General features: G+C 46.8%; 1 protein-coding gene across 2 annotated transcripts in view; it reads right to left on the bottom strand.

The window, feature by feature from the left end:
- Positions 1 to 744: 744 nt before the first annotated feature.
- Positions 745 to 17,824, bottom strand: part of LITAF (lipopolysaccharide induced TNF factor) — a 30,599-nt gene continuing 13,519 nt past the window's right edge. The window contains exons 1-4 of one of the 2 annotated variants that reach the window (XM_082857888.1): positions 14,720 to 15,196; positions 8,074 to 8,298; positions 5,378 to 5,534; positions 745 to 2,354 (exon numbers count right to left, since the gene is read on the bottom strand). In XM_082857888.1, the coding sequence (XP_082714014.1) occupies positions 2,246 to 2,354; positions 5,378 to 5,534; positions 8,074 to 8,298; positions 14,720 to 14,771 (543 nt within the window). In that variant the 5' untranslated portion in view covers positions 14,772 to 15,196 and the 3' untranslated portion in view covers positions 745 to 2,245. Of the gene's footprint in view, positions 2,355 to 5,377; positions 5,535 to 8,073; positions 8,299 to 14,719; positions 15,197 to 17,824 lie in introns of those variants that run through there. The other variant, XM_082857889.1, reaches the window with a different exon arrangement.

The following is a 17,824-nucleotide window of genomic DNA, read 5'->3' as shown; positions in this document are numbered from 1 at the left end:
ATAAAATAGAATATCTGACGAACACTTCATGGTCCAGGCATCTGATGTTATTTTTAAAGTTTCCCAGAATATATATATATATATATATGTGTGTGTGTGTGTATGTTACGGTCCTCGAAATAGGGCTCTTGTTTTGAAGACTCTGCATATGTAATTGATAACAGCTTGAGACCATTTATATGCCACCATCTGAGCAAAACTGCTAAATATGCATGGCCTTCAATTTTGTCAAATGCAAGAAAAACACATGCTCAGGATCGGCTGAGTGGCAATTTTTTAAGACCAGAAGTTAGGGTTTAAATGACAAAGTCGCACCAAGGTGGCATGATTTTCCGGCACCTTCCAAAATGAAGCTTTATCACCAGGTAGGAAAAGAGGATGACATTCATATTCCCGGCGAGTTACAATGCCCTCCTTCTAGCATCTCGCATCTACCCGAATCAATTAACAAAGCATGTTTTGTTCGGAGCATGAATGAGGACGGCTTTCTTCTGCGCATTTTATTAAAATTTGAAAGCTATGGCTTGCTGCCACTGATGACGCCTATTGGGTTCCAACAGCCTAATGTTCAAATATGACTCGCTAGCTATCCACCCAACTCAACATCGGTCATCTTGACGTCGGGGGATATTCAGCACGTCTGTAGTTTTTATCATGAAGGATTTTCTACCGTTATGGAACAAATAAAGGGTTCTTTGTACCAACGGCTGGAAACACAACATGAGACCTTTCTTCACACCGTAAGAATTGATGAATAGTTCACAGAGTGAACAAAAGACTTTATTTTTGAAAAGCAGATAACACCAAAGTACTATGTAGTATCCATAGTCATTGCAAAAATAATTACTGGAACTTCCGAAACATCAAACGAATAAGCTGAATCAATGGGTTATGACTATAATTTTGAACCAATATACAGATTTTCGATCAAGGCCTAGGCTTGATTTCTACATAATATTATTCACATGCATTCCCTGTGCCTATTTAGTATCAAAATGGGGACTCTTGAAAGTCGAGCCCGGCTTTGTCTTGATTTCAAAGATGACACGGCAGCGCACAGAGAACTCTGGCTTGCTGCTTCAGTCCTAGAAATCATGTCTTCAGATGGTATACAACAAATTGATTTCTGAAAAAATAAAATCCAGACTTCAGATGCCTTTGAAACAGTCAGGTCCCCACACTTTTCAGCACCATGATACTCAGACGTGCGCAAACACGCTTTCCTTCGTCTTTCCACATATCCACCAGGAACCCAAAAGGGGACCCGCTTTAAGAGTTCCATTATGGAGGTCTTTAGGAACAACACTAAACCCAAGTAAAGGCAGTAGACGAAATTATCCCCGTTACTTTTTCTGTTAAGAAAAAAAAAAAAAAAGTGAGAGTGCATTGGCAAATGGGAAAATGATACCAGTCAAACGTATGGTTAGGGAAAACAGTTCTATAAATCCCTCCTTTCAAAATTATGTTCAAAGGTGTTTAAGACCAAAAGGAGGTCACAAAAACTGTTAATACAAACAATTCCTCTACCAAAAAAAAAGCTCTTTGTGGAAAGTGGCTGAGGATCTGGTCCAAAGAAGGCAGATCAGTAAAAAGACCCAGCCTTCTATTCCTAGCCTGCGTTTATGACCTCATGGCTATGCGTCTGATGGGTGTGAATAACCCCTCCCTGTACTTAAAAATGAATTAAGAAATTAAAGTGAATTTGTGTGCTATTTAAAGGCCTGCAGTTACAGAATCTGAGAGCCAAGCCCTTAGACTGTAAGGCAAGATTTTTGTCATCAGAAGTGGAAACAGATGGCTAGGACGGTAGGCACTAAAGGTTGGTTCAGCCGTTCTAGGGCCAGAACAGTTTAAAAACTAAGGCAATCTGGGGCTTCTCAGTTTGAGACCACCAACAGAAAGGCCCACTGAGGCCAAAAAATCAGTGGCAAATCACCAGAAGATACTCAGGACAATGGTCACAGCTGGATGGGGTGACTTGGGGTCACAGACGGGGAGGCAGGAAACCCTTGAACCAGCACTCAAGGAGAATGTCTTTGCATGTCCTGTGCATGACACCAAGCAGCAATTTCTGGGGTTTGGAGGTGTGTTATTTTTGCGACATTTTCCCCCCAAGAGAAGACACGAAGGTGGAGACCCTGGAGAGATGAGACCACCAAAATGGAGCCTTCACCAGGGGTGGGGCTGGGTGAGAGTCGGAAAGGCCTTCCTGCAGCACACGGCTCCCTTCAGGTCTGGCTGAGTCCTACAAACGCTTGTAGGTGCCCAGGAGAGCTTTGCAGTTGGGACAGTAGTGGTCCACATCCTGCAGGGCGTCCACACAGAAAGGGATGAAGCAGCAGCCCACGACGCACCTAGAACAAAAAAGACCACACGTGGAGAGCGTTACAGACTGTAGTCGTTTGGATGACAGCCGCCAACAAGATATGTCGGAGTCTTAATCCCCGGAACCTAGAAATGTGACCTTATTTGGAAAAAGGGTCTTTGCAGATGTAATTAAGGATCCCAAGATGGGATCTTCCTGGATTATGAGGGTGGGCTCCTTAAACTCCAAGACAGGGATCCTGATAAGAAGAGAAAAGGACACACAGAAATACAGAGAGGGACAAAGCCCACGTAAAGACAGAGGCAGAGACTGCAGTGAGGCACCACAGCCAAAGAACACCCGGACTACCAGAAGCTAGAAGAGACAAGGAAGGATTCTGCCCTTAGAGCTTTTGGAAGGAGCATGGCATCTTGATTTTGAACTTCCGGCTTCTAGAATGGTGAGAGAATAAATTCCTATTGTTTTAAGCCACCAGGTTTGTGGTAATTTGTTATGGTGGCCCTGGGGAACTAAGACCCCAGCCATTGCCAAGGCTGCTCCCACAGACAGACTGCTCTGCGTGTATCATCAAGTCTTGGGACACTTAGGCATCTTTCAAAGTGTTAGATTGGAATCGGTGAATTTCTTTTGTAAAGGGCCACAGAGTATGTATTTCAGGCTACATGGGTCTTGTTCTGTCACTGGAGCATGAAAGCAGCCACAGATAATCCGTAAATAAAGGGCGTGACCTGTTCCAATAGAACTTAAAATAGGCTGGATTTGGCCCCGGGGCTGTAGTTTGCTGACTCCTGTCTTGGACTGATCACTTTTCCATACAGATAGCCTGCTTCTCACAGCAACAATCATATAAATTTCCACAAATCACATCTCTTAACCTACATAATCCATCATCAGCGCACGCAGGCAGGACCTCCATACAGCCTGAGGTGTAAGAAGAAATATATTTGGTCTTTGGTTCTCGGCACAGAGCTCCAAAACCCGTGGAACGTCCTGAGTGACAGGAGTGTCTTCTGTTACTCACAAAGAGCCCCTTTCAATCACACCTGAGTTTATGCTAGTGAGATGACTAGGGTGGGTCCCTAGACAGGCTTGGGATGGGCTGGTCACCAGAAAGACCAAGTGACTAGAGGGATGGAACTTTCAACCTCGACTACAGACCTCTGGGGTGGAATGGGGGGATGACGGTTGGGTTATAAACACACTTGAACAGCTAATTTGGAGAGATTCTGGGTTGGTGAATCCGGCATTTATGTGCCGGAAGGGTGGTGTACCCCAACTCCAAGGGGACAGAAACCCCTGCACTCAGGACCTATCTGGATCTCGCCCTGTTACCTCCTCACCTAGCTGTCCATCTGTCTGTCTCCTGTATGATAAACCTGTAAATGTAAGTAAACTGCCATGCTGAGTTCATTCATTCTAGCATATGATCAAACCCGAAGAGGGGATAGCAGGACCCCTGATCGGTCAGAAGTTGAGGGGACCTACGACTTGTGCCTGGCATCTGAAGTGGGGGGCAGTCTGTGGGACTGAGCCCTTAAGCTGTGGGGTCTGCAACTCCAGGTAGTGTCAGAGCTGAGAAACACTGACACGCAGCTGGTGCTGGAGGCTTGGCCAGTGTCAGAAAACACCCCACAGCCTTACAACCAAAGTTTGCCAAAAAACATAGTTTAAAAAAAAAAAAAAAAAAAATCAACATTTTACGGGAAGACACTGATTTATATAAAGCAGAATCAGGAAATATCCTGAAGAGAAGACTATCTCATGAATGGAATTTCCTATTGCCTAAGCTTACCTGAGTTCAAATAAGGGCAGCCAGTGCATTTAGAGATCATCCTATCCTCCCGCCTGACAAGTGCGGGCATGGCTGCAAGAGGCGATGCACACACAGCCACCTACTTTATCCTCAACACCCCCGGAGGTGGGCGTTAGTACAACCCAGTTTACAGATGAGGAAACTGGAGCACAGAGAGGTGAAGTCACTTGCCCAGAGCCACACAGCTGTGAGAGGCAGGATCTGAACACACAGTACTGCATTTAAGGAAGAAAAGGAAGAACGGATAGAAAAGGCTGCCTCAATTTGAAAGCGAGAGGCCAATATTCGATAAAAGTTTCCATTTTGTCCTTCCCTGATTTCAAAGACAAAAGTTAGTTTTAACAGGAAAGTCCAAAGGACGATGAGTTTTTATGTAATGTTTTCTGTCTCCTTTCTTCCCCTCTGAGCACAAGTCCTCAAGAAAGTTAATTAAGCTCTCAGGGGCTTTGAGCCTCTCTTCAAAATTAGGAAGAGAACCATGATTCCCCCTCCACCTAAGTCATGAGCAGATAATGAGGAAAGAGCCAGGCAAGGGCCTCTGAAAAGAAACCCACAAACACGGTTGCCTTCGAGGAAGCAAACGGAGCACTTATGGTTTTCTGAGTGACTTGCATGGCCAGGAAAAAGGAGGCTGCCTTTATCTGTTTGGAAAAAAAAAGTTAAATGGTGCTTCCTCAACTTTCTCCCAGAACAGAAAGTATTATCTCTTTCAACATAATACCCTTGGTGCAGACATCAATTTACTTACACATTCTCCTTGTGTAGGCAACAGAAAACTACTGGGCGTCCTAAAAGGATAAGAAATTTTGAAGAGATGACTATAAAATATTTTAATGTACAGATTGTTTAAAGCTTCTCTTAGAGTCAAGCAAACATTATTAATTAGGTCATGAAATTCTACAAAAAGAAATCCCCAAGGGTATCGCTGTACACGGATACAAATGGCTGCTCTGCTTGTCCCTACACGCAGGGAGTGGTCTGAGAAGAAAGGATGGGACAGCAGCTTCCAGGCGCTGATATGCTCGAGGGCAGTGGTTCTCAACTGGGCACGATTTCCGGTTATGACAACGGGGGCAGGGGAGCTCCTGGCATCTAGTGGGTAGAGACCAGGGATGCTGCTCAACATCCTACAGGGCACAGGACAGGCCCCCACAACACAGAAGTAGGTGCTGAGGCTGAGAAATCCTACAAGAGAGGAATTCGGGAGAGCCCGGGGTCTGAGTGGACCTCAGACTTACCCCAACAGGCACAGGCTCCCGCAGGAGAGCCAGGTGAGGGCGCCGGCATTATAGGACAGCTGAGTCACGATCATCTTGTTGCAGGAAGGACAACACATCTGGACTGGGCGGTCGAAAAAGGAGATGGGCTGCTGCACGTAGACTGTCTGCACAGCAACTGATGGAAGGAACAGAACAAACCGGCCAATCAGTAAATGAGGAAGACATTCATTAAATGCAAAACAGTAGAGGCAGGATCTCGACAGATATTTGCTCACCCACGTTCAGGAGAGCACTGTTCACAAGAGCCGAGAGGTGGAAGCAACCCAGCGTCCATTCATAAATGAATGGATGAACAAAATGTGGTCCATCCATGCAACGGGTTACTAGTCAGCCTTAAAAAGGAAGGAAACTCTGACACATCTTATAACATGGATGGACCTTAAGGGCATCAGGCTAACTGAAACAAGCCAGTCACAAAAAGACAAATACTGCTGATTCCACAGATAGGAGGCACCTAGAGTAGTTGAATTCATAGAGATAAAAAGGAGAATGGTGGGTGCCAGGGGCTTGGGAGAGAGGAGTGAAGGGGAGTTGCCATTTAATGGGTATAGAGTTTGTTTTGTATAATGTAAGAGATGGAAGGCGGTAATGATTGCCCAAAAATGTGAACGTACTTAATGCCACTGAACTGTACGCTGAGAAATGCTTAAGGTAATCAATCTTATGTTATGTGTTATTTTATCACAATAAAAAAAATTGGGGATGGGTGAGGAGGGAGAAAAATGACAAAAAGGGAAGAAAACAGTGGCAGATTTCCAGAATTACCACTTGAGGGGCTCTGGAAACCTCCACACACGAGATGGGGGAAAGGACTGTGTGTTTCTGGAGGAGATTTGGCCCAGCTCCACCAGGCTTTCAAACTCAACTGTCTCTGGACTCAAGTGCGGAGCTTATTAAGAATGCAGATTCCCTGGTCCTGCCCTCAAGACCGTCTGATTCGGCTTCGGCAAGTCTGGGGCAGGGTCCCCAAACTGCTTTTTAAGCTCTTGAGTGGTTCTACAAAGGTGGTCTGCAGATGGTAATTTCAGAAACAGTGATGTGATGGGTTTTAGCCTCAATTTTCTTCATCCGTAGATTAGTGGTTGCCGGGGGCTGGGGGGATGGAGGGTGACAGGGGTTTCTTTCTGGGGTGATGGAAATGTTCAGGAATTAGTGCTGATGGTTGCACAGCTCTGTGAAGATGCTAAAACCACTGAATCATATACTTTAAAAGAGTGAACTTTATGGTATGGGAATTCTATCTCAATAAAGCTGTTTTTTAAAAAATGGAATAATAAGGGTTGTCGCTAGGATTAAATGGGACAAAGGCAGTAAAGAACCTCACCCCGTGCCTGGTACAGAGTGAATCCTCCATAAACAAGCCTGCATTTCACACGGTCTCCTTAGCAAACTCCAATGCCCAGTAATAAGGCTGGCGTTTACCAAGCCAGGGGATACTGGCCCAGTTCTTTACAAGTCGGGGGACCATACTGATACACGCAGTGGGTATATGAAATCGTGCTAAAAAGAGAAAACTATGTGAAAAACACACGCGGACATCCACAAGCATTAGAAGAGCACCTAGGGTGATGGAAATCACAAAGCCCTCAGAGCTTAGCACATTCTTTTGGTTTTCGGCAAAGTTGTTTAAGCTCGTAGTTCTGTCAAAGTGACTTTTTTCTGTTTTTATGTTATTGAGATGCCATTTCTGTGATCTATGTATTAGGGGACATGAACTGTTACCCACGGCTAACCAGACAATATTCCCAGAAAGACCTAGAAAGCACCCCCACCCCCTGCAGAAGAGCAGCATCAAAGCATAATGCAGCACTTACACGTAAATTTTAATAAGGGTTATGTGGGGTACAAGAATGAGTTATTTATTGATCAGAGTGTGATCTAAAAGAGTCTGAAGTCGTTATCTTGTCCTCTTCCATCTCAAGGAGTCAAAGTCACTTGAGCACAATGACAACAATAGGTCACATTCATCCAATGATTACTCATGGAACCTTACTTAATCTTAACAGCCGCCGGTTGTAGGTACTTGATGGGCCCCATTTTACAGATGGGGAAACCGAGGCACAAGGAGGCTGGTGAACCCAGGCAGTCTGTCTCGCGGGCCCGCTCTCTGAGCTGCCTGTAATACTGAATCAGCTACATACCTGGGCGCAGACGGGCAGCAGGAAGTACCACAGGGCAAGGACATGAAGAAGTTGCTGGAGGGCAGGGGAGTCACCTGCACTAATGTTGGGCTGGGGGTGGGTTTCAGCTCACCCATTCCTCACTCACCGCTGCATCCTCTCCCTCTCCTACTCCAGCCCTGGCCTTGGGGCAGGGGTTCTCCCGCCAAGCCTCAGCAGGAAGGGCAGGAGCCCCCGAAAGCAAACTCCCATTCCCAGATTTCTCTGGGACGGTTCGCTGTGCCTCTGTGATAAGCAGCAGAGGCTCAGTTTACAGTGGACGTGGGAAAGTTCATACACTGTGCTTTATCATGGAAAAAGCAAAGCCTCACTGACAGGGAACCCAAGACTAGATGTGACATTTCAGGACACGGGGGAAAGTTGGACTGACCGGCACTTTGCTTAGACTGTGGGGCACAGTCACTACGGCCACTCTCCGCAGTCCCAGGGCTGAGGGCCAAGGAGAGGTAAGGGGGCCCGGGAGGCCGTACGTACTTGCATTGGCATTGGGGACGGGCACTGGCTGGGTGTAGTACCCAGGTGGATTCATGCCCTTCCCATCTGGGCCCGTCATGAGCCCCGTGGTCGGCCCAGGCATGGGTGCTGGAGGTATGGGGTAGTAACTGTTAACAGAAACTGTCTCTTCATAGGATGGGGGCGCAGTTGGCACCGAGGAAGGTCCAGCAGCCGCCTGGTAGGATCCTGGAGCAGACATTTTACCTAAAGCAAAACCAGAAGACACCAGATCAGAAATTCAATGGACAGGGGCCTCCCTGGTGGCGCAGTGGTTAAGAATCCACCTGCCAATGCAGGGGACACAGGTTCGAGCCCTGGTCCAGGAAGATCCCACATGCCGCGGAGCAACTAAGCCTGTGTGCCACAACTACTGAGCCTGCGCTCTAGAGTCCGTGCTCCGCAACAAGAGAAGCCACAGCAGTGAGAAGCCTGCGCACCGCAACGAAGAGTAGCCCTGGCTCGCCGCAACTAGAGAAAGCCCGTGTGCAGCAACAAAGACCCAATGCGGCCAAAAATAAATAAATTAATTAATTAAAAAAAAATTCAATTGACATCTCCCCATCTCTCTTTTCCACTCTCAATCCTTTTTTTTAAAACATCTTTATTGGAGTATAATTGCTTTAAAATGTTGTGTTAGTTTCTGCTGTACAACAAAGTGAATCAGCTATACTTATATATATATATCCCCATATACTTCCCCACCTTGAGCCTCCCTCCCACCCTCCCTATCCCACCCCTCTAGGCCGTCACAAAGCATCGAGCTGATCTCTCTGTGCTATGCGGCTGCTTCCCACTAGCCATCCATTTTACGTTTGGTAGTGTATATATGTCAATGCTACTCTCTCACTTAGTCCCAGCTTCCCCTCCCCTTCCTGTGACCTCAAGTCCGTTCTCTACGTCTGCATCTTTATTCCTGACCTGCCACAAGTTTCATCAGTACTGTTTTTTTAGATTCCATATATGTGCATTAGCATCGTATTTGTTTTTCTCTTTCTGATTTACTTCACTCTGTACGACTGACTCTAGGTCCATCCACCTCATTACAAATAACTCAATTTCGTTCCTTTTTATGGCTGAGTAATATTCCATTGTATATATGTGCCACATCTTCTTTACCCATTTATCCGTCGATGGACATTTAGGTTGCTTCCATGTCCTGGCTATTGTAAACAGTGCTGCAATGAACATTGTGGTACGTGTATCTTTTTGAATTTCTTTCATTTTCTAACTGACAAACAGACAATTAGGAAATGACCTGTGTCCAGTCTTGTCCAAAAGCCAGAAAGGGAGTTAACATCATCCCTTCCAGACCCAAGAATGAGAACCTTAACAAGAGATTCCCTACACAAAGGTAAAAGGTAGGGGGACATCCCTGGCGGTTCAGTGGTTAAGGCCTCAAGCTTCCACTAGAGGTTCAATCCCTGACTGGAGAGCTAAGATCCCACATGCCGAGTGGAGTGGCCAAACGAAAACAAAGGACTGCCTTGGGTATTGCTCACCCTTTGCCTTTCCATTTAAAAAAAAAAAGAAAGAAGGTAGATGATGACAAGAGAAAATTACCCAAATCCCCTGGGCCAACATCCGCCAAATGTGAACATAAATTTTTTCACACTTGAAACCATCACCCAACCAAGACCTATCTTTCATATCTAGTGTTTTTTCTTTTCTTTTCTTTCCTCCTTTTTTTTTTCTTTTTTTTTTTAAATTAACCGCTGCAGTTTTTACTAACAGTGTTTCAAGTGACCGGAAAAGACAAAGGCCTTCAAAAGTCAACCACAAACTATGGCAAATACTAAGCAAAACTAGCCAGAGGCCAAGAAACCCTCACGGTGAATGCCATGTACCTGAAGTCCAGAAGCAGGAAAAGGAATCTTGGGGGTGTAGTTAAGAAAACGGTTACTCTTGGGAGGGGAAGGAGAGTCTGGAAGAGGCTGGTGGGTGAGGGTATCTAGTCATGTTCCCTTCATCTGGGGGTGGTTACACAGGAATGTCCACTTTGTGAAAATTCGAGTTGTACAATTAAGTTATGTGCCCTTTTCTGTATATATGTTATAGTTTTTTTTTTTTTAGTATGTTACAGTTTTTAAAAAGTAAACACACACAGGGACACACAAACCAACCAGTTTTCATTTTGAAAAGTGAGAATCAGAGCAGCCAGGCACATATTTCCTTTTGTGAGGGCAAAGAACCGTTTTTTTTTTTTCCCTGCAGAACTGATGCCCGCCTAGAATTACATGGCCTGGACCCAGGGTGTGTTCCTGTCTGCGGTCCCATGCTCGGCAGCCCCCGGGCAGCTGGAGAAGGACACAGTGCCGTCCTTTGTCTGCTTCTGTTTTTCCAACGGGGCAGGGCTAACGCTGCATTAGAAGATCCATTCAAACCTGTCTCAGGAGAAACGGAGCACGGAGCTCTGAGGGCAGCGAGCCACAGTCCGGGGGCTTGGCCGGGCCTGTGCTGCTTCCCACGCACCATGCCTCCTCTTCTAGATCCCGTGGGAAGCAGAATCGATTCATTCTGCTGCGGGGAGAAGGGGAGAATCCTTCAAGGACGCTCTGCCTTTCAGCCCAGCCCGAAAGAGGAGATTTCTCTGGGGGAAGAGATGAAAGGGCTTTCAAAGTGGAAAGAGAGGCATGGGAAAACGACCATGCGTAAAACAAAATCCATAAATAAAGCCAGATAGGTTGGAGCTGGGTTCTAGAAAATTGTGGAAGTCCTATGGAGATGTTTGGATCTCATTCTATAAGCCTGGGGCTGTCCAAGGGAAACTTTCCAGAAGGATGGAAATGGTCTCTATGTGGGCTGTTCAATATGGTCGCCAGCAACCACACCACACCGCCAAACACTTGAAATGTGTCCGAGGAACTGAATTGTTAAATTATATTTATTTAAATTGAAAATCGAATACAGGGAATCCCTGACGGTCCAAGTGGTTAGCACTCTGTGCTTTCAACACTGAGGGCCCGGGTTCAATCCCTGGTTGGGGAACTAAGATCCCACAAGGAAAAAAAAAAAAAAGAAAGAAAGAAAGAAAGAAAATCAAATACACAATTCATTTACTGGAACATTTTTATGTAAGTCTGGGACTCCTTGGGTATGCGAATCTACTTTCTCAACAGCAAATTTAAGGAACTCTGAATTGAGATCAAATGTTTTTGATAAAATTTTAGCATCCAATTTGGGATATGATGTCAACGTAAAATACACCTTGGATTTCAAAACATTTTTAAAATGTTAATGTGAAACACCTCGTTCATAATTTTTTATATCGACTCTAGATTGAAATGATAATACTTTAGATAGCCAGAGTTAATATGCTGTTCCAGTTCATTTCACTTGTTTCTTTTTCTTTTTTAAAATGTGGTTACTAAACAATTTTAAATTGCCTATGTGGCTCGCTTTCTGGTTCTATGGGACAGGAACCATGGGAGGTTACAGAGAAAAGGAGAGGTCCAACCCTAGACAGGGTAGATGAAGCAGAAGGTCTGGAAAGGAAACAAGAAGCAAAGCTCGGAAGGCCCCTGTGTGGGGGTGGAAGGCCCAGGGTTGGGGGGAGTCTACAGTGGGGGGTTGACCCCAGAACATCTTTGTGAAAACAGGCTCAGGGTTTAAAACAGACTGACTGTGAAAAGTGGTTAAGGTATATAACTGTGTCAATTTCCTCTCACCCACAGGAACAGAAATGCAGAAGTAGGAGGGAAGACGGGCCACAAACATCGGCCCCAGGATGCCTCTCTACCAGGCTCACCTCCAACGCTGGCTGCTGTCCCCTCCCGGCTTGCCCCAGACCTCCCCACATCCGCGCACTGCGCTGGAGGAGACTTCAGCTGGGGGAAACACGGCCGCCTCGTGCTCCCGGGTATTTTACATCCGTGCAGAACGTCAAGGACTCACTGTCCCTTCCTGTCTCAGGAAAGGCAGACCCAGAGCTGCCAACACGATTTATTATGAAAACTGAGTCATATAAAAAAACCCACAAGAGCAGAAAGCACTATGCGTCCAGAAAGCCTAAAATAGCAGTTTGCTGTGGCTGCAAACGGAGCGCTTCGGGAGGGGAAACAGAAGGTCCTGGGGTGCCCCAAATTCTGCAAATAGTTCGGGTCAAACCATTGCCTCTCTCCTCCAAAAGGGAGGAAACTCAGAGATTGTGAATTGTGCTGCTGAGAGCAAACACACAGGTGTTAGGAAGCTGGGGGGAGGTGGGGTTCTTGCCAAGACATCTAAAGGAAGGAAGGGTCTGAGCTTCTGGTTCTGGAAATTAATGTCTACCCACCCCTGCCCCTGTTTTAATTGACCATCATCATCTTTCTTGTGGTCACATCCTATTTGCTGGAACTTCAGGACACTCTCTCTCGGGAACATTGCTTTTGGATCAAACAGACACATAAACACGCTCATAATTCTGAAAAGAACAAGAGCAACAGTCTAGAATGGTTTAAGGAAAAGAAGGAAGGAAGAAGGAAGGAAGGGAGGGAAGGAGGGAGGGAGGGAGGGAAAGAAAACATATAACCAGCTGCTTTGAAATCTTTCTGAATAAATTCCACAGCTTGCCTTCCCCCAGGCCCCAGGCCAGGAAATGCCACTTCAGTCAATCCCATTTCTCTCCCTCTCTTTTTTCTTTTCTCTCCCCACCCCCATTTCTTTTTAATTTGGTTTCCCCCAGGGGCAGGAGGCCCACCTAGCCAGCCACTAAGCCACCCTTCCAGAAAGGATTTGCTCAACTGGCCTCCACACTCCCCTCCTCACCCCCACAATGTGAAATTCTTAAGGGCAGACACACATGTGGACACAGACACACAGACACACTCCACTGTCAGCAGAGAACCCTGCATCCCTCCAGAGCCGCCTGTGTGCTGAGGTACTAGCACAATTCCATCTAATACTTGTGACCCATTTTTCTGGGACAAACTGGAAACCACAGGAAAGTGTCTTTTAGTTTAACAAAACAGAAAAGCCACAGTTTTGCCACGTAAAACACAGCCTTGAGAATCCTTTGGTGGCCCTGGGTGGCTGGGGTGCAGCCTCTGCAGAACCCAGGTTGCCACAGTTACGGGGAGCTTTGTGGGGGGAAATAAAGGAACAAACAAGGGGGTCTCCCTCCTCCCTCCCCAGTTGTTTAACTTTCTTATTAAGCCCCTGAGAGTGGCTTTTCTCGACTGTCTATTGAAAAGGACACATTGAAGGCGATTCTCCACCCACCTTCCACCTGCCCCCGCAGGAATCGAGGAAATGCTAAGGGCTGGAGATTTCTGTTTCCACCATCTCATAATGACTCTTATTAGCTCCTTCCAAATGCAGAGAGAGGCATTCCAAACCCCTTTTTTTAAACATGGAAAATTTGACCAGGGCTGACCTCACGGGCATGTGACCCGGGTAGGCCCATGGGGCCCTACACGCAGAAGGGCCCCCCAAGCTCCGCTGAATGCTGCCGCCATCTTGAAATTCCAAATACTTCTCGAACCAGAGGCCCTGCCTTTCCACGCTGCACTGGGGCCAGATGTTAGGTAGCCAAATCGTGACCGTTGGTTACAGAAAAGGAAAAGGAGGCATTTCTGATGCAAGAAGAACAAGGCTGGGCTTCCCTGGTGGCGCAGGGGTTAAGAATCCGCCTTCCAATGCAGGGGACATGGGTTCGATCCCTGGTCCAGGAAGATCCCACATGCCGCGGAGCAACTAAGCCCATGCGCCACAACTACTGAGCCAGCGCTCTAGAGTCCACGAGCCACAACTACTGAAGCCCACGTGCCGCAACTACTGAAGCCTGTGCGTCTAGAACCCGTGCTCCGCAACAAGTGAAGCCACCGCAATGAGAAGCCAGCGCACCGCAACAGAGTAGCCCCCGCTTGCCGCAACTAGAGAAAGCCCACATGCAGCAACGAAGACCCAACACAGCCAATCAATCAATCAATCAATCAGTAAATAACTGAATAAAAAAGAACCAGGCTTGGACTTGGAAGTTGGCCCATGACCAGCTGCGTGATCCTGGGCCCCACTCTCTCATCCGTAAATATGCCAATTGGAAGTCTGGGGTCCCTAGCTGAAAACATCCCTTGCTCTGAGACAACGATTCGCTGGGTGAAAGATGTTCTCTTAAATGGGCAGTGAGGGCTACACGGATATTTATTCCTGGGCAGGCCTATGGGAATGAGTCTGGGAGTAGCTCCTTCACTGAACCCAGTATAAAACAGGATTTCCCAATCTTGTTTTCATTACAGCCGCCTCCCTCCCTCCCCTCCTACCCCTGGCCCCCAAGGAAAAAAATTAAATTATATTTAAATTCAATTAATTAACTTGAATATAATTTAATTTCTACCTAACAAGAAAAATTAAATACTAAGAAATAAGATTTTGTTGGGCAGGGTTGAGTTTTGGAGGGCCACACACCACTGTAATAGTTCAGATTTTTTTCACCTCTCCCCTCCCCCAAGAACCAATTTTCATTCCCTTGGATCCCCAGTGAGAACTCACTGTTTGGAAAGAGGTAGTTGGGCCCAATGAGTTCCGCCAATCACCCACATTTGTTCATTGAGTATTTCTAAATTATGACTCCTCCTTTCTTGGTGTCATAAACGCAATTGTCCGAACTCAGTTTTTAACCTTTTAGGGACCAAGTCCTAGGATCCCTTACATCTGCATGTTCTTTTCAAGGCATGCCCAGCCCTCTCGCAACGTAATCTCATGAGCCACAAGGGAGGGAGGTGGACAGGGGTCGGGTGAGCAGACGGAGGGACACTTCCTTCTGTTGTACTGGGGCCAAGCAGGGCTGGGCTGGCATCCACTTCCTCCTGCACCCATCACTCCTCTGGGTCTTGAATCTGCTGGGTTCTCACTCCAGGAAGAAAGTAAAGGGTGCTCAGGGGTTCCAAAGACTGTTTACACCTTATTTTGGCATCTCAGAGTCCAGACGTCCTGGCCTGATCAGAATCTACCACTCATCTCACAACTGCTACTCCGCACCCCATCCCAGATTCACAACTGCATTAAGATGAACCGTAACGGGCTCTTAACTTGACCGCAGCGGGCCCTGTAATTCACGCCCTTACATGCATCATCCCATGTCATTCCCACACCACTGAGTCAGAAATTATTGTTGTCATCAACCCGATTCACAGATGAAAAAACTGGGGCCCAGAGAGGTTGAGCGGCTTATCCAAATTTACACAGATGGAGTGGTTTGAACCCATGCCCCTCAGACTCTGGAGCTCTTTAGAACTCATCAGAATACCTCCCAGGCTGGGAGATCCAGACACAGTCAGCAACTCGTTTTGTGCACTTTGCCCCCCCCCCAATGAAACGTGAAAGGAAAAATCAATTCTCAGTGGAAGCAACACATCTGAGCCCAAGGCGACAGGTCACCCCCTTTCTCTCTGCCTTCCTGACACCCGTGAAGATGCATAAACACAGACTTTCACACGACACACCCAAGACAAGATTTAAAAAACTACCTGCCCATTATGGACTTCAACTAATTTTGTCATGAGGACTTTGCAGTTCAAAACGATCTACTTCTTTAAATGAGAATCAGGGGTCCAGGAGGTCAGTGATCGGCCAAAGTTAGCTATCCACAGAGCAATTCCTGCCCATCTGGGGGACACAAGCAATGAAGGGGAGATCTCAGAACTTCTGAGATGCCACATTTGCTTCAAGCAGCAGTGGGAGGCTGGGATATCTCTGCCACCTGCTGCAGCTCCCAGGGAAGAAAAGGCAAAGGCCATGCCAACCGAGTCTCAGAGCAGGCTTTTTAATATCGCTGTTGAAAGACTGTCGCAAAAAGCCCTCAAAATCCTGGAGAGAAGCCACGCCGGTGGGCGCAGTGATCTTCGCGCCTTGAGCTGAGATTAATGGATTGATCCTGAAACCTCGAGACACAGGAAAAAACTCCAAGTCACTTTCAGCAACAGATTTGTTCCTAAAAAAACTCGGCCTAAACAGTCTTAGAATTCCCGGAAACACCCCGGTGGAGCTGCTATTCCGGGCCCTCACACAAGCTCTGGGAGTCGTCGTACTCGGTCTGAGCCTGCACCAGTGTTCACTGGATAACTTGGGGTCCCAGCCTGGCAGCGTTTGCCTGGAATCCTAAATTCAGAGGCAGGGGGCTGACTTCCGGGAAGCCTAGAGATGGCTGGCCGAACAGCTCGATCACTGATACAGCGGTTCCAAAACATCGCTGGGATGAACCTCGAAAACATGATCTAAGTGAGAGAAGCCAGACGCGAAATCATCGTATGATTCCATCCATGTATACGAAATGTCCAGGATAGGTAAATCCAGAGACAGAAAACCAATTAATGGTGCAGGAGCTGGGGGTGGGGAGGGGAGGGTACTGGGAGGAAACAGGTACGGGGTTTCTTTTTAGGGTGATGAAAATGTTCTGGAACTGGATGGAGGTGATGGTTGCAAAACACTATGAATGTACTACTTGCCACTGAACTGTACACTTTCAAATGGTGAATTTTATGTTTGGTGAATGTTACCTTAATAAAAAGAAAAAAAGAAAGAAAGATAAAAGCAATTTGAGTCTCCAAATCCACCACTAGCCTTAGTTCAATGCATTCAGTGTCCCGTTTACCTAAAATTGAGACCACTGGGGTGTTTCTGACACCGGCCAACGTGTCCCCGACTAAGGTGACCTAAGGTCCTGAGTTGCCTGGGATGGAGGGGGTTCCCAGGACACGTTGAACCCCTAACTCCGCACCCTGCCTCTCACTTCACCTCCCACCACAGTTGCAAATTGATGTGTCTGCAGCCTGGCTTGGATGTCCCCAAACATGCCCCAAGCATGCTCTTTCCTCTTTGCCCCCTGTTTCCTTCCTTCCCTACGGGTTTGCAAATTCTTCTCACCCATCATATCCCTGCTTGGCTGCCACCTTCTCCAAGAGGTGATCTCTGGCTTTCTCAGAGGAGAACTAATTCCTCCCAAACCTCTCTCTACACAGTGCGGAAATCAAGGGTGCAGGGTCTGGAGCCAGACAGCCTGTGGTCGCATCAAAGTTCCCCTGGGCATGACTTTGGTGCCTCAGTTTTCCCATCTGTAAAATAAGCACACTGGCAGCTTCTTCCTCATGATGCTCTTGGGAGGATTAAACGAATCCGCTTGCGAAAAGGACCCAGAGCCACGAGAGACACATATGCCCTCAGCACGTGCTAGCTGTCATTAACATACGTTTCTCTGCTGTACTTGTCACAGGGCACCTTTCTCGTCTAAGACGTCTTCCTAACCAGTCTGTGGGCCCTTTAAGGGCAGGGATTGAAATTATTAAAATCTGCACCCCCAGCACCTAGAACTAAGCTCAAAACATCATGGGTGCTTCATAGGGTAACCCACTGTCCCAGTTCGCCCAGGAAAGAGGGATTTCCCCGGATACAGGATTTTTGGTACCTAAATTGGGAAAGTCCCTGGCAAAGACCAAGACAATTTGGTCACCCCGATATTTCCACAAATGTTTGGAGAAAATGATACCTATGTGTAAAAAGGACACCAAGACCCATCTTGGATGGCATCAAGATTTGGAAGCAGACATAAATGGGAGGGTCTTACCTTAAGAGCCTCAACTTAGAATCTGACAAATATGAAGTTGTTTTTTAATAGGAAGATGTTCCTAACAACAGGTCTCAATAACAGATGGCCTCGCAGTTCAGCTCAAGGTAACAGGAGGGTTTGGCCAAAAGTGCTGCAGAACTGGAATCACTTAATGGGTCTGGAATCCTTTGCCGCCTCCAGAATTCCCTGGGG

This window comes from Leucopleurus acutus (genome assembly GCF_964270905.1).
Source record: "Leucopleurus acutus genome assembly, chromosome: 16".
NCBI lineage: Eukaryota > Metazoa > Chordata > Mammalia > Artiodactyla > Delphinidae > Leucopleurus > Leucopleurus acutus.
The sequence above is the reverse complement of the archived record's forward strand: the minus strand, read 5'-3'. Positions and strand labels throughout refer to the sequence as shown.